The sequence below is a fragment of the Phalacrocorax carbo genome, chromosome Z, assembly GCF_963921805.1.
Source record: "Phalacrocorax carbo chromosome Z, bPhaCar2.1, whole genome shotgun sequence".
NCBI classification, from domain to species: domain Eukaryota; kingdom Metazoa; phylum Chordata; class Aves; order Suliformes; family Phalacrocoracidae; genus Phalacrocorax; species Phalacrocorax carbo.
In genome coordinates this window covers 35,713,559-35,729,193 of record NC_087548.1, presented here as the reverse complement: position 1 = coordinate 35,729,193, position 15,635 = coordinate 35,713,559, and the positions used below count along the sequence as shown (strand labels likewise).

Here is a 15,635-nt window from a genome sequence, read left to right as displayed (position 1 = left end):
CCACTGACTCTCAACTGGGAGTCCAATGGGAACACTTTCTGGTTTAGCTTGGAAAGCTTCTTGTCAGGTCCAAGTCACAGAGATTGATCTCAAGGATGGATCCAAAAAGTGCGTCCTCCAGTGGTTACACAGCATTTGCTTAGTCAACACTGAAAACACTGGTTATTCAACAAGATTCAGTCACCTGTTACTTCCATGTGCACCTAACAGGATACATGAAGGCAGACATATTAAGTAAGATACCACACACAAACTCATGCAGTCTCCAAAGTTTCCTTAGATATTCAAACTCAGTCATTTTCAGTCTTAATTTAAAGAACAAAGATATCTGGGATCCATGGTAGCACAGACAGAATTGTGACTTTTGAAAAAGAGAAAATAAAAATAACTAAGAAAACTTCAATGCCAGACTTAGAACTTGTAAGCAACCATGTCGTAGGTTTACTCTAATCCCTTAAGGTTCAGTCACTTTTACTGTGTCCTGTTGCAAGTGAATGCTAAAGTGGTTTCTAGGAGACATTTTCTGCATGCTAACAGTTTGCAATACCATTTTCCAAACTGGCTTTTGTTGTTTCCACTTTTCTCAGCCCCTCACTCTTGCTTTAAGTACTGCAATATTTGTGAATACTGGGGCACTCCATACTGAAAGAATAATCCAGTATCTTACATCTGTGCAATGCCACAGCTGTAAAAATGTAATTGTTCAATATTTATCAAGATACCCTTTATCAGATAAGCAACAAAGTTAACAATAGGAAGAAAAGTATATTTACAACAGTTACTAAGTTTAGATACAGTGATAGAAGTAATTTTTCTCTTCTCTGCTTCTATTTAGACCGCATCTGAAAGATTTTTCAGTTTCATTTTACTAACAAGTTGTCAGGATACTTGCACTTCCCCATGGCTGAAGTCCAACCCCTATGTGAAATGCTCAGCCAAGACAAAGTGAAGAGGACACACGTGTACCTCGTATCTGGACCATCATCCACCCACTCTGTGTGCTTCCATATTCAGATTAAGATCTTACTTCTTCCTACTTAAAAGCATTTCTCTATGACTCATAACTCAGGAGGTCAGGTCTAAACACATCTTTGGGACATGTGCTGACCACTTCCACTTAGTGTTAGAACCACTGGTGCCTCTTGATCATGGTAAGGTGGAGCCATCTCCTGTCCAGATAATAAACAATCTTTTAGTAACTATAAGGTTCCTTAATTACAAACAATTCTTAACCACTGAAGTAAATGTTCTCTCAGCCTGACAGAGTGCAGTCAACTCTCACTGTAAACATTTCCTGTATATGAAGTGTAGAGTAACATGTCTCATTAACTGTGGAGCCATACCTGACCTGCGCAATACCAGAAAAATAACTACACTGGGATGGGTGTAATGAGATAAGTCATACGCTTGGCTTTATGTGTAAAAAAAAAAAAAAAAAGTAGAACTAAGTAGGACTGCTAAACTGATATAATTTTGTTGCCTTTGGATAAAGTCCAAATCCATTCCAATCTGCAACTGAGCTGCAAATTGGCAGACCCATCTGAACTGCTGCCCCTTCCTACAGGATCTTGAGGGCAAAAAGATGTCCCTTTTGGTTCTCACACTCATTAGCTGGTAAACCCCTTAACTGTACATGAGCTGACACTTACTTTATACATGCACGTGTGACTTGTTACTAACTCCTGGTGAGGGCCACATAAGACAATATTCAAACAACTTCAGTCTGATAGTGAGGTTTGAGCCTTCAAACTGGACTTGAATAAAGTGATGACATATGAGATGATAGAGAACGAAGTTCCTTTCAGAAAGGAAGTCCATTATGTCAGTGAGCTTGTCACTGGGGAAACATGACTTTGGAGCAACCGCAAAGATACCATTACAAAAACTTCAGTGCTTAGAGGACATAAAAGTCACAGTAGCTGGAATTCCTAGATGCCAGTTTTGTATTGTGGAGACATTAGAAAGCAAAGGATTAAGTAGGGGTAAGCCATCAAGAAGTGTGTCACAGAAGTCAAAAGTCATAGAAGATAAAAGGTACTTTAAAGTTCAGCCAGTAGCACTGTTAACTGACTGTGGAATGTGTCCTCCCTCACACTGCTTGTAGCTTCTTCAAGTCTTTCTTATGACAACTATAACCTACCTAACACTGCAGTTCATGGTAAAATTAATAACAAGGAGGGGAAAAAAATAAGCAGGTTTGTGGGTGGGGGATTTTTTGGTTTTTTTAGCTGGGACGTAAATTTCATGTTTCACTGACTTAGATACAGTAAGAAATTTACTACACCCACAGCCTTCAACTATTGCATGCACACACACCTTCTGCAATTACAGAGACGGACCATCACTCAAGTCTTCTTTGCAGTCATCTCCCCATCATAGCAGCATTACCAAGCTAATACAAGATGACACATTTAGCAGTACATGAAAAGGTCAATATACTTACAGGTGGGGAGCAGGAAAGGCAAGATGAAAGCTAATGGAATGGTCTTTAAATGGTAACTCACAGTCTCAGAAATATAGCAACGTATTCAGTCACAGAAATAAAATGGACCAAGCTATGGGACATTTTGCAGGCCTCATGAGAATGGCTTAAAAACTTTGAGAGACCTTGAGCTCCAGTTTACTAAGAGTTGGCAGCCTCAAACACATAAAACAAACAATAGAAAATCATTACATTTATGTGAACAAGACAGAGTTTCAAATTTATGAACTAATAATTCTGTTTCTTATGGTGAAATCCTCCACTTTTTGTCAAACAGCTTTCCCACCCAGCTTTGTGGCAGCTAGACACATCACAAGAAACACTATTTTTATATACAAAATTGCTCTATCTTTCCCAAGAAATCATCTTTCCAGAGTAATGGAGGTAAAAGCTAAAATAAAAGACACTGGTTCCAGGAAACTGATTATCATAAATAGTAGTATATTCATGAGTTCAATAAAAATACATCAAGAATTTGTTTGACTACTTAGGCTAAAAAGGCAGAATAAGGTTCCCAACTAAATTTTTCCGGTACAGTATGTGTTCCATTTCAGAAGGACTCTAATGTCCACACAATTGTACACCACATTGATATCACTGCAAACTGTAAAGCTAGCAGGTTAGACCCTGTAAACAGCTAACTTTCAACTGAAGAGTCTACACAAATTTGCCAGTATTCTTTCTCTTCATTTCTAATTCCAGAAATGAGACATGTTGTCTTTTAGACCATGTCCAGAATAATGATTGAAGGGTAAAACCAGCCTAATATTTTAAAAATGACAAAAGACAACAAACAAAGAGGGGACAAACAAACAAAGAGGGGACAAACAAACAAAGAGGGGACAAACAAACAAAGAGGGGACAAACAAACAAAGAGGGGACAAACAAACAAAGAGGGGACAACTTTTTTCACCTTCCTTTCTTTATTATATAGTCTATTTGATAAAATTTTTCATAAGACAGTCATCATACAAAAAGAAAAATATTCTAAATTTGCCATTTCCTTTCATTACTGAAACAAATATTTTCCCACAGACTTCTCCCCTATGTCCAGCAGAGGGTAGTAAAGGAACAGCTTTGTGAACTCCAAAAAAAGTTCATCTTCATTGCCTATCAAGTAGTGTATAACTTAAGATTATAAGATAGCCTTTTAATTAGAATCACACTACACTTTACACAAATCACTACAAAGTTTGCTGCCATCATCAAGAACTTAAGTACACGTTTTCTAACCAAATGCCCATTAACACAAGGCATTCTTCATGGAAATTGAAATAAGACATGTCTCCTGTGTCAATCTTCCCACAAAAACCAAATTTCAATCTATAAGCTAAAAATTCCATTATGAGAAATAAAGAAATAGGGCTATTTCATGAAAATATGTAGACCGTTCTGTCTAGGTGTACTATTTTAAGGCTTCTATATCTGAATGGAAATTCATCTCAAATACTGATGTCATAGGCAAAAATAAGAGTTATGTTTAACCACAGCTGGGTACAGAACTGGTTATCAGAACTTTAACCATACTTCTAACATGGGTACTTATTCCCATACATTGAGGAGTTTTAAATTGACAGCTAGAACACTACAGAACTATATGAGAGTAATATCAGATAGAAAGAAACACAAAGAGACTTTGGCACTGTTGGCACACAGTGAAAACTACTGCCCATGCTTTAGTGCCCTTCTTTAATGCCTCTTCCAAAATGTATGGGAAGAATTTGGCAAGTAAAAATGTGATCCACAGAAGCTAGCATGCTAGTGAATCAGCTGTTAAGGCAGAGAGGAAGACATAATACTGACAGTAATGTGTTTAAATACCAACAGTCTCCAGGCTTCCTTCTACTTCCTTCTACTTGGGAATGCAGCATGCCCTTTTAAAAGGGAACAGTCCTTTCTTTCAAATTCAATTAGAAGGGAAGATTGTGCTCATTTCCTCTCCTTTATGCAACAAGTCTGTCCTTGAACATTCCCCATTTCCTTCCCTTACAGCCTTCAAGACCAAAGTTCCAATAACTGAGCTATAAAGGTGAAGAGCAGCTTATCGAGTCCCTTTGGTTGAGGTCTTTCCACTCTGCTTCAGCATGAAGGACAGATAATACCTCTGCCTGACTGAGCACCAGAGGGTAAAAGAGGAAGAGGAATGACAAATTTACAAATCAAAGTTGTAATTAGATTTCAAACTTTGTTAATACTAAACTGTTCCTTAGTATATTATCTTTTGGGAAAGGATTATGGGTGAGAGAGCAGCTTAAAATAGATTTTATTAACCTGAATTTTGAACTTGAGATTCTTGCAGCCTTTCATGACCACAGAAAAGGCAGAACACATCTTGCTCCACAAATGGTGATGCAGAGTACTGTTACGTTGCAAGATGCAGGTTATGCTGTTGTCACAAACTCTGGAGTTTGAGTCCACTATCCAGTACAAAGTCTACAGTAATCAATACCACCTACAGTAATCAATACTGAAAACTTAAAATATCTAGTGCTTTTGTTTCTTAAAGAATAATGGTATTTTCAGAGATGCCTCTTTGTTAATCTCTCTTTGACTTCAAGTATAGAAATGGTAAGTTACTATTGTATGCCCTTTCAGACACCTACACACATGCAATTTACTTTTGAGATGGTAAAGTGAGATGCAAGCTGACTAAAGCATATGCATTGCAGTCTAACTCAGACTTTTTTTTTAAATTCACAGGGAGACATGCTAATTTGCTTAGACTTACAAATGCAAGAGGTTTCATCACTTACTTTCCTTAATCACTGCTTAAATAGCTATAGGTACAAGTACCTCAAGACTGATTTTTCTGTAGTCTGAATATGTTGTTTTCTCATGACATTATTAAGAGATTCAATAAGATAAAAGAATTTAGTAAAAATTAAGTAGCAATGAAAATATGTTAGCTGATTGTGGTTAATGGATAGCATTCCCTGAAAAAAAATCTCCAGGGCATAGCAGTTATACATTTTCATGGAACTGAGTGCTTCCTTTTCAAATTTACAGATGGCAAGTACACCCAATCAAAATATTCAGAAAGATAAATAATTTGGTCCTCCTTTTAGCTCATTATTCCTATGTTAATATATTAAAAGCCATGAAGTCACAAAAAAAGCCCTCATTCAAGTTCTTGGAAGAAAAAAATCTTTGTTTTTAAAAGGGCTGTTGGAACTTCACAGTATGCAGCACTTTCTAACTGAAGGTAATACTGTCTAGGCCAATGTGTGCAGCTCACAATACTTGGCAATAGATTTCCTGTAGATCCCTCTGAGGGCACAAAAGTCTACCAGTTTGGTCAATAAGTCAGTGTTTTTTGTTGATGAGCTTTGATCTTCCCTGCAGGAATTTTCTTTTGTACTTCATCTATAATGTAGGGCTCTACCTACCTAGCAATCAATGCTTTAAACACTTCTTTTGCCTTTAAGGAAAAAATAACAGAGAATAAACACAGCTGAAAACTGTTTGTCACTTATTCCTTTAAGGACTCCCAATATCCTGCAAGTGCCAATTCTCTAAAATTCACTGCAGAAAATATTTAAAGATGCCTTTGGTAAAACCTTATATCAGGATAAAGAACCATCCGTTCACTGTGCTTTTCTGCAGTGACAAACGTTCCACCAAGAAAGTTTTGGATGAGATTGTACATACAGATAACACAGTCACTACAAAGTCTATCAGTGGACAAACACTGTTGAAACTTAGGAGAGAACTAGCAGTTTAGCAGAAGAGGCATATTTACAAGGTACTAGTCTTGAAGACTTGACACTTCTCAGCACTGAGTGTCACTCAAGAGACAGGCAAACTAAAACTACCTGTATCAATTAAGCCTAGATATGAACAGGCTGCCATACAACCCCTGTGATCCTCTATTATGCTATTCTGTCTGCCTAGCACAACATCTGATGATTTTCTCAGCTCCAGTAGTTTCTCCATCACAAATTCACTAATTCTGAAAACCTGTTCTTAAGCCAAAAAGATCAGAAGATAGACAAACTAAGAGGTTAGAGAAATGTACAGATTTCCTAAAGTAAAGTTAGCCTTGTTTTCACGCTTACATAAACATTTTCCTATCTGCTGTTCAAATACCACTCTCAAGTCAGGCACACAGTGTAAATGGCATTCACCTGTTCAGCCTTTTCTGCAAAACAGATGTTCAGCATTTCATTAATCCAGTACATACAATTCACAGCCTAACTGGGAGGTTCCAGCCCTCAAAAATGAAATTGATCAGAGTGTCAGCACTTGTTGAGACTAACAGCAACATTCTATTAGCCTTACTTCAAGGTCTTTTTTAAGCTGCTCCTCTCGTTCAGTGCTATATTCAAGTTCATTGGCCTGGCGCCTCAGCAGCTCAGTACAGCCATTGTGTTCCACCTCCACATCCTTCATTTTCTTGTGTAGATTTTGCAGTGCATTATTCTGCTCCTAGAAAAAATAAAAGATTAAGACATACTTTTCCTAAAATAAAGTGTTATAGTAAAGAGTTCAAAAGAGGAATAATCTGTGAATGGAGACTGCATTAGAACAGGTTATTAAAATCTAACATGTTAGCACGTATCAACAGAACCATTTACTCAACAGTAGACATGCTCTTCATTTGCTACCAGGTAAAATGTTTTGGTTCAAAAATCACTATGGACATGACATTTGTGGTAATAGTAAGATCAGAGCCAATTCCCCATGGGAAATCTTACACTCTAAAGAGTACAGGCTGCTCTTCCAATCTCTTCTCTCCCAGCTCAATGGCAATGCTGCAGAGGGAAACAGTTAAGTCGATTTGACAAAATGATACATAGGGATAGTAGTTCTATCTTGTTCTGACTTTAACTATTAGAACTTGAAATCAAATTAGACACTTTTACAAATAGTTACTCCCATAGACTAGATAATCTTCATTTCTGCTGTGCTGAGAAATACCTTCTTCTGTCTAGAAACTGAACTACTTTAAAAAATTATCTACATGAACTACAAAGTTCTCAGAATAAAATAACCAAGCTGTTTCCTACTTCAATTTCTGCATTCAGAAGTTGAACCAAGCTACAGGCTGGGATAATTACTAACACTACTGGCCTTGGCAGCTCTGTGGAGCCACTGTTATAAAATCCACATTCACAGCACACCAGGCTTGGAGGAAAGTAGCCAAATAATGAACCCCCAGTTGCCTAGCGCATACTTAAGCTGGAGATCCCAGAAGTCTCAAAAAGAATAGCTTTGGTCTAGTGGACAGGAATAAGCTTTTCTGTAACTAGCATGAGAAACAAGCTATAAATCCAGTGATTTAGTTGGAGGACCTTTGGGGACCCAATTTGTTAAAATGACCTTCTGTGCAAAACACAGACAGATTACAATAAGTCCTGTTCATTTATTCCTATTCAATATCATGGCAAGAGACATTTTGTGAAAATAAACCAGTTGGTCTGCAAATTCTGCTATTACCCTTACATAACATAATCTTGTTCCTAGAAATTATTAATCATGAGGCATCTGCAGAGCAGGGAGGAGGAGGAGAAAATGAATTATTCATACAGAATGATTCTTCATAAGATTGAAGTCTGACAGAACCATGTTTATACATGAAGATCAAAGAAATATGAGGTTTTTTCCAAAGTTTGGAAAATTATTTCTAGAAGTTCCTCCAGACTGAAGGTAGAAAGTTTTGGCCAAACATAATTGGTGGTTCAGTAGGAAATCAAATGATTCAAGAAGGGAATCACAACTGTACTAGTGCTAAGTGTTGCCAATTAGTAACTGAAAAAATGGTTTATTTTCTGTCTTCTTCCATGCGCAGGTACTAAGGCACAGGTTTTTTGCATCCTCTGAAAAGATAACACAGAGCATGCATGAGAAACACACATGAAGAAAAAAACGGGAACCTCAGTAAATCAAAATATTGCAAAAGTAGTATACCTAGAAATGGTGTAAATTTAAGTTAATCCCTTAACTTTGCCTGTAATATCAAGCCAAGGTCCAAGTTGCTTCCCATCAGCATGCTAAAAACAAATTTTTAACCATATTTTATAGAAGTATACAACTACTCCCACTCTCTCCACACCCGAAAGACATGGAGATAGTGATCTCCTCAGGTATACCTTCCAGACATCAGGAAATGTGAGACAGGAAAAACACTCATGAAATAAGCAATACACAGTTTGCTGCAAAACACTACATCAAGAGTTAAAAACATTTTATACTGGAAACGTAGGTAACATTAATCAGACTTTGAATATGTAAATCTTGTTATACAAATCAAGACGAGTTATAGGATTTCAGAACATTGAAGAATTCTCCAAACTTTTCAGACTTGGTATGAAACTGTTCAAGGCTACCCCAGCAGTCACTTGCACTTAGAAGATTCAAAGAAAAACACACTTCACCATGTTAACAAAAAAAAAAAAAAAATCTGTATGTGCATACGTGCATATCACATACACACTTACTATATATATATCTGCTTATGAAACACATAACTGTTTTTTTTTAAAACGGGTATATAAACAACATGATTTCACAAGCAGTCTAAGAGAAAAATTGAGTGCTTCTGTGAAGGAAGATTATATTCTGACTAACCACAAGGTGATGCTATTGCACTGACTATTGAACTACAATTTCTATTATGAAGTGGATGGCATGCTAAGCACACCCAACAGAGCACACTACAAACCTGTTCAAAAGCAGAGAGGATTACTTCCCTCCATATCTTAGAGACACATTTCCGTAGGTTAAGTTCACTTCATTTCCATGCCTACCTCAGCATTTTCATAGCCAAGTTCAGAATTACAGTCCATAAAGAGCAGCTTTTCCAACCAGGATTTGCATACATGCTTTAAAGTCTCATCTCTATGTACGTATTAAGTCCAAAATTAGATCCCCTTTATCCAGCTTTCATTTCATAACTCAGAATAACTATGAAAGTATTTAAAACAGGCCTGTAAATACACAATGCAAAAGACTGGAACACATCTGAAGTCATAATTTATAAACCCACACCCTTCTGACATGTATCTGCCAAGTTTAAATCAATTAAGCTTTCAAGCAACAACTAAGGCAGTCAAGTCCATTTTTGACATTTATTTATGTATTTTTAATTTGCTGGAATTTTATAACTATACATAAAACCTATAACTAGGGTGATGGGCAGGAGAACAGCTAAAAAAGCAAAGTGGGAAAATAGAACATTTTTACTATGGAAAGCAGGTTAGGAGTTGATAACTAGTAGTGAATCACATTTACCTTAGGACTGAACAATTTTCTAGCTTTAATACATTTAGCAACTACACACTTGCCTCTGCAGACCATCTTTACTTCTGAATATACATCCTTTGACAGAAAACACAATGTCCCAAGCAATCCACTGCTCCTTTTGATCTAAGGCCAAGCATCCCTTGAGAGTGTACCTCTCCAACATTGCTCTGTTTATAGAGTACTAAACTTACTGAATGTGGCCTCTACAAAACACTGTACGGAACAGAAGGCAAGTCTATTCCAAAGCCTCCTCAACCTGACTCAGCCTACCGTTAGACAGAACTCAGGACCAAACCTCCACTCTTAGCCTGCTCCACCTGGCAAATCAAAAAAGAAAACTGTATCTAAAAATAGGTTTCTTCATAGCTTATACCTAACCCTACTTTTTTAAGCATCGACTCGGAATGAAAACTGAATCATGTCTCTGCTGGTTTGAGAAGGATCTTAGGGTGTTACCTGTCAATCAGCTCATATATTATTCTCTGAAACTTCTTTAATTGGCTTTCTCTCATTTTGTTTTGTTTGTTTAGCTGTTCCTTTACAGTTCTCCTGACTGTTCCTTCGAAGCACTGTTCAACATATCCACAAAACTACTGGGAAGAGGAATTTCCTTTTTGTCGTTCATTCAGAGAAAATCCAGTTCAGTGGGATCCATCTACACAATTGGGGCTCCTCCTGTGCAACTCCTGTTGTAGCCCATGCACAGAAATACCACGTATCCACACACTACTTGATTTCTACTTCAGGTCTCATTATTGCACCTCTCTCTCCAGATTTTGCCTTCAAACAAACAGCTAAAGAGTCAGTACACAGTACTTTTGGAATAGACATAATTAAGGGATACTGTCTGCCCCATTTTTCTAAGAGCTGCTCCTACAGGTGAAATACAGAATCCGACCAACAGCACCATAATGCAGTAGAACAGGCAGGTTTGCTGTCAGAACTTCACTGTCAAGCTGCCAGGTAAGGATTATTTTGTGCCATTTGGGTAGACTGTCTGGCCCTGTCCCAGGCTTGGAGCTGACTGCGTGGGAAGAAAGCAGGGCTAATTTTCTACTGCTTGACCAATGCCCAGACCAACTGAGTCAAGTGTGCCACATCTTAAAGGAAGCTATAAAAGAAGAAAATAGGAATATAAAAAACAGAAAAGTCTCGCTGAATAGAAGAAAGTGAATCTTTTAGTAGCAATCTGTTCTCTGCATATGTCATGCATATGAGTAAATGGATATCAGCCTTAACGGAGCCTCTGCACTACACTTCTTTAAAAGCATGAAGGATAACTATAGCTGAATACATTCTCAATTTTCCTCAGATGCTGTTATTACATTGCTAAGATATAAGGAAATTCAATTGTCAATTAAGAAGACTAAATTTATTATAGTTGTGTAATTGTTTGTGTCCCTGTGGAACACGAAAAAGTGGGTATGTTAACTCAGCACTGCCACACCATAATACTGTCTTTGCAACATAATTAAGTTTTTAGTACCTTGACTGTATAAAAAAAGTGTAAAAAAGTTTATATTTTATTACTTTTTTTATGCATGTAACATCTATGGGATTTATGCATACCAGTGTGAATCAGCTTTGAAAATTACTTTTTTCATGAAATACAATGAAATTAATTATCTGAAGAATAAAGGCCCACAGCCTAAACAGGTTATAAGGCCATCTCTTAGTATTAAATTATTTTTTCCTAACAAAACAGCAGAATTTCAACAACAGTCATTTTTGTCTGTGGCATGGAGTGAATAATGTATAATGCACAGCTGGAAAGCCCATTATCACTACTTGGGTTCTCTGACAGTGTGCAGTCTTCGTAGTATACAAATGATTTTCAACTTCACAGGCTATTAGACATCAGGCTGGGGGAGGTAAGAATGAATAAAGTCAGAAACTAGGTGTCGGGTGCCCCTGATTTTACTAACTCAGCTTTGCACAACAGCACTCATATGCCTTACTACCACTGCGCACTGGTAACCTGGTTTAGGTGTTTACCACGAAAAATCAGGCAGAACACAATCCATCACAACAAGAAAGACTGTTACACACTCAGTGTTACTTTATAAAACACTATTCTTCAGAAATATTCTGCAGTATTTAGCTATTTGGGGGACTTTTTTCCCTAAACTAGTAAAACCCCAACCTACCACCCACTTCGCACCAAAAAAGTTCCAGCATCATCTCATGCAACTTTCCAACTATTTATCAATAGTTAATAGTCAATAGTTTTATCAATATTTATTTATCAATATCAAAATTTATCAATAGTCAATAAATATCAATATTTATCAATATCAATCATACCTGCAAAACACTTTCTAGTTTAGTTTTTTCCTTAAGAACCAATTCATATTCACTGTTGCAAATTCTGCGGATATCATCCCTCTCACTTGCAAGTCTTTGCTGTTGTTCTTTCCACTTCTGCTGAGCAATATGAAATGTTTTTTCAGTCTCTGCCAGTTTCTGCTGAAGTTTTTCATTCAGTACTGTTGTTTACAGAAAAAGAGAAAGAAAGACGACAAGTAGCACTGCAAAACATGCTCAGAAAAAATGTATAGTGATCATCAGTTCTTCTGTATATTGTGGAACACTAATATTAACACTTCCAGCACCTGAGAGCACCGTCTTCACTACAAAGAAAAAAATCAAGTTTTGTGTTCCTATAGCATCTTTCACACAGGGACACAGGAATACTTTAGAAATTTTTATAAACTAAAACTCCTCTCCTCTTGGAAAAGCATAAAAACTTGAGATAACTCTTTCAGGTGAGGTCTCTATAGCCTAGAGGAATTAATTTCTGATTTCTACAACATTTGGCCAGCTTAATTCCAAATATCTATTTGATATAGGCAATAGTCTGTATCAACTAATTTTGAGCTCTGTTTAAGTGACAGTTGAGATAGGCACCTGCTCCCTGAAAGGCACTATAAGAAAACCTAAGGCAGTTGGGTAGTGAGCAAAGGCTCAGCTTTTCCAAGGAAATTTCAAACTGCTCAAGAGATTTAAATCTTCAGCCCAGTAAATTCCCTGAGATAGGGGAACATTGCATATACTCTTCTACAAAAGCTTAAATGCCATGTAAAGCTTCATCACCTCCACCTATGTAATTTAAGCAGTTCAACTAGGAACTTTGCTTTATTTTACAAACTGGCTTTCAAATGAAAGTACTTTGTATCAGCTTTTCATTTTGCTGAATACAACTAGCCACATTAGCATTTAAGTGATCGCCACTTTCTAACACATTTTTATTTCAAATCCATCCCAGTTTTCTGAAATTTATTCCCCGTCAGAGAAGGAGACAAGGAAGAGGCACATTAAGACACAGTGACGGGAAAGGACTGTCAGGCAGCAAAGGTAAAGTCTCATTAAGAACAGCAGAAAACCAATTGTGGAGGAAATACTAAAGAGGACAAGCCACAAATGAAGCCTACTGTCCAAGGATCTAAGTCAGGGTCACATCAAAACACCAAATGAGGTGAGGAAGGTTCCACGTGACCAGGGAAAACAAGTGGCAAGTTATAAACTGCAGAAGAATTGAGAAGCAACACCATGATGATTTGACTTCTTTGGCACCTGTCAGGAAAAAAAAAAATGGTTTGAGGAATTCCAGACAACTACCCAACTATTCCAACTATCAGTTAACTGAATTCTAATTACTGATTCTGGTATTGAAAGAAACTCACACACACACACATACATATATTTAGGAAACCATTCCTTGCCTCTGCAAAACCTCTCCTACCCATTTTTGTTCTCTAGACCCCAGCACACATTAGTCCAGTCCCTTCAGGGGGGTGACAGGCAGCACAGCACACTGGGGTCACTGTACTGTGGTCGCTCCATCAGCAATGGTCCCTTTTGAGTCCTGCCTCTTGGTGCCTGCCGGGTGGTCATACTTTGGCCCCAGCCCCTCCTCAGTCTGCTGCTATGCTGCTGTCTCTCCTGCTGCTTCTTCTCTTCCTCTCCTTTTTCTCTTCTGCTCAGCATTTACTACCCTTTCTGAAACAAGTTTTGGCAGCAGCATCATGTACTCCCTGGTGGGTAGTTTGGCATGCAGTGGTGGGTGGATTTGCCTGCTGTGGAGCTGGCTGGGCCCCACTCTGAGCAGACCCAGACCTCCTTCCTCCTGCACCGGTTGCCCTGCAGACCCAAAGCCACCACCACCACCAGCCAGCTGTGCCCGACACAGCAGCCAATGAGTTTTCTAAATCATGGAATCACAAAATGAGATTTAAAAGTACTTTAAAATACAGACACACACTCCTCACATCTAAAGTGGCAAACAAACTAGCAGTGAACTAAACGTGCACAGGAAGCAACACAGCTTTCCTCTAAATAAGCAACTAGTAGTTCAAGTCTTCAGCTTGCAATCACAGTGGAATTTCCAAAGGGAAAAAAAATGGCTTCTTCCAGTTTGTAATCCATAAGCGGATTTTTGGTGTGTATGTGTGTTCTCCAAAGGAGTGAGAAGTCCAGCTTTCGAATTATCTTAAAAACACCTGGTACTTCAAGTACGTGCAAGTTTCGGAGACTCCTTCTATTCTTGGAAGGACAAAATCTCCACGAGGAGTGCTCTAAACTCTTCATGGAACATCAAAGGTTCAGCAAGCTCATAAATGCATCTCCGGTGCAAGGTTAAAAAGGTATTATCCTTACTTAGGTAATTAAAATGCACCTCACTTACTTGTAAGAATGAGAAATATCTCTCTGGAGGAGATGGAGGAGAAGGATCAAAGAAATCTGAGTTTCTGAATATAAAACTAGTAGGAAAAAAAGTCTAGGTAAAAACTTTCCCTTCCACATACTACTGTCACAACATACATGTTCCATTACCTATAAAAAGAGAAACAAGGATGATGAGAAGAAACCTACATGAGCAATTAAAAGCTTGAAACCTCTGAAAAGAAAGAAACAAACAGTATAATGGAACTTCTGGAAAAAAAGTTGTTCGAAATACTGTAAACAAATGAACAGGAATGGACTTTTTCTTTTCTTGTTTTCCCTGAAATGGAAAAGGAAGAACTGTTGGACAGTGATAACCAGGATGTGGAGACAGCCAACATAATTACAATTCTGTACAAGGACAGCACTGAAAAGGGAACACAGAAGGTGAGGAACAAGACAGAAAGGGTTCATAGGTTTAGCAGGTTAGTTTTAATTCACACATTAGACAGCAAGAGTTTTGTAAACTCAAAAGAGTTTACAAAAGCAGATGGATAAGAGATGGGAAAGGTAAGAGAGATCCAAGAAAAACAACAATAACTAGAAAATTTAATTAAGTCACTGCTTCTCATTTGTATTCCTGACTTGAAACTGGTTTAGCCCTTGTTCCATGTTTGTTCTTTTGAAACTTACCTTGCAGTTCCAAGAGTTTGGTTTTTGCATCACTTAATTCCTCTTCTGCAGCATATGTTTTCAGACGAGCATCTTTTCTGGCAATTGCCAATTCATACTCCAGACTTTGTCGAACAGCCTCTCCTTTCTCAATTTCTGACCGTAATCTGACTATCTGGCTTTCATAGTCGGACAGCTAGAACATAAATTTGTTTCAGAAAACTGGCAGCAATGCTCCTTTGCAAAAATGCAACAAGTTACAGAAATACGCCTACAAAATATTTTTTAACGATATTTTGAACTGTATTTACAGCTGCCTTCTATTTCACTTGAATTTGAAATATAGTCTTGCAAATGCACATTTATGCAGATTCTAAGTACTTTTACTGGTTTTTATGCAAATTGTTCCTATTCCTAGATGAATTTCATGTACCTTAAACATACATCTTCATTTTTCTAAAAATACACTACCTTAAGAAAATAAAAATCATAATACTGTCATCTTCCTGCACCTCATAGGAGAAAATGCAGCAACAGAAATGTTATATTCCATAGGCAATTTTCTGGTAACTTTGTT

The 15,635-nt window shown here is 37.6% G+C and overlaps 1 protein-coding gene across 1 annotated transcript in view; it reads right to left on the bottom strand.

Annotated features, from left to right (window-relative positions):
- CCDC171 (coiled-coil domain containing 171) overlaps nt 1-15,635 on the bottom strand; it is a 161,244-nt gene that overhangs the window by 137,016 nt on the left and 8,593 nt on the right. The window contains 3 exon segments of the mRNA XM_064439638.1: nt 6,761-6,907; nt 12,029-12,210; nt 15,080-15,254. Of these exon segments, the coding sequence (XP_064295708.1) occupies nt 6,761-6,907; nt 12,029-12,210; nt 15,080-15,254 (504 nt within the window).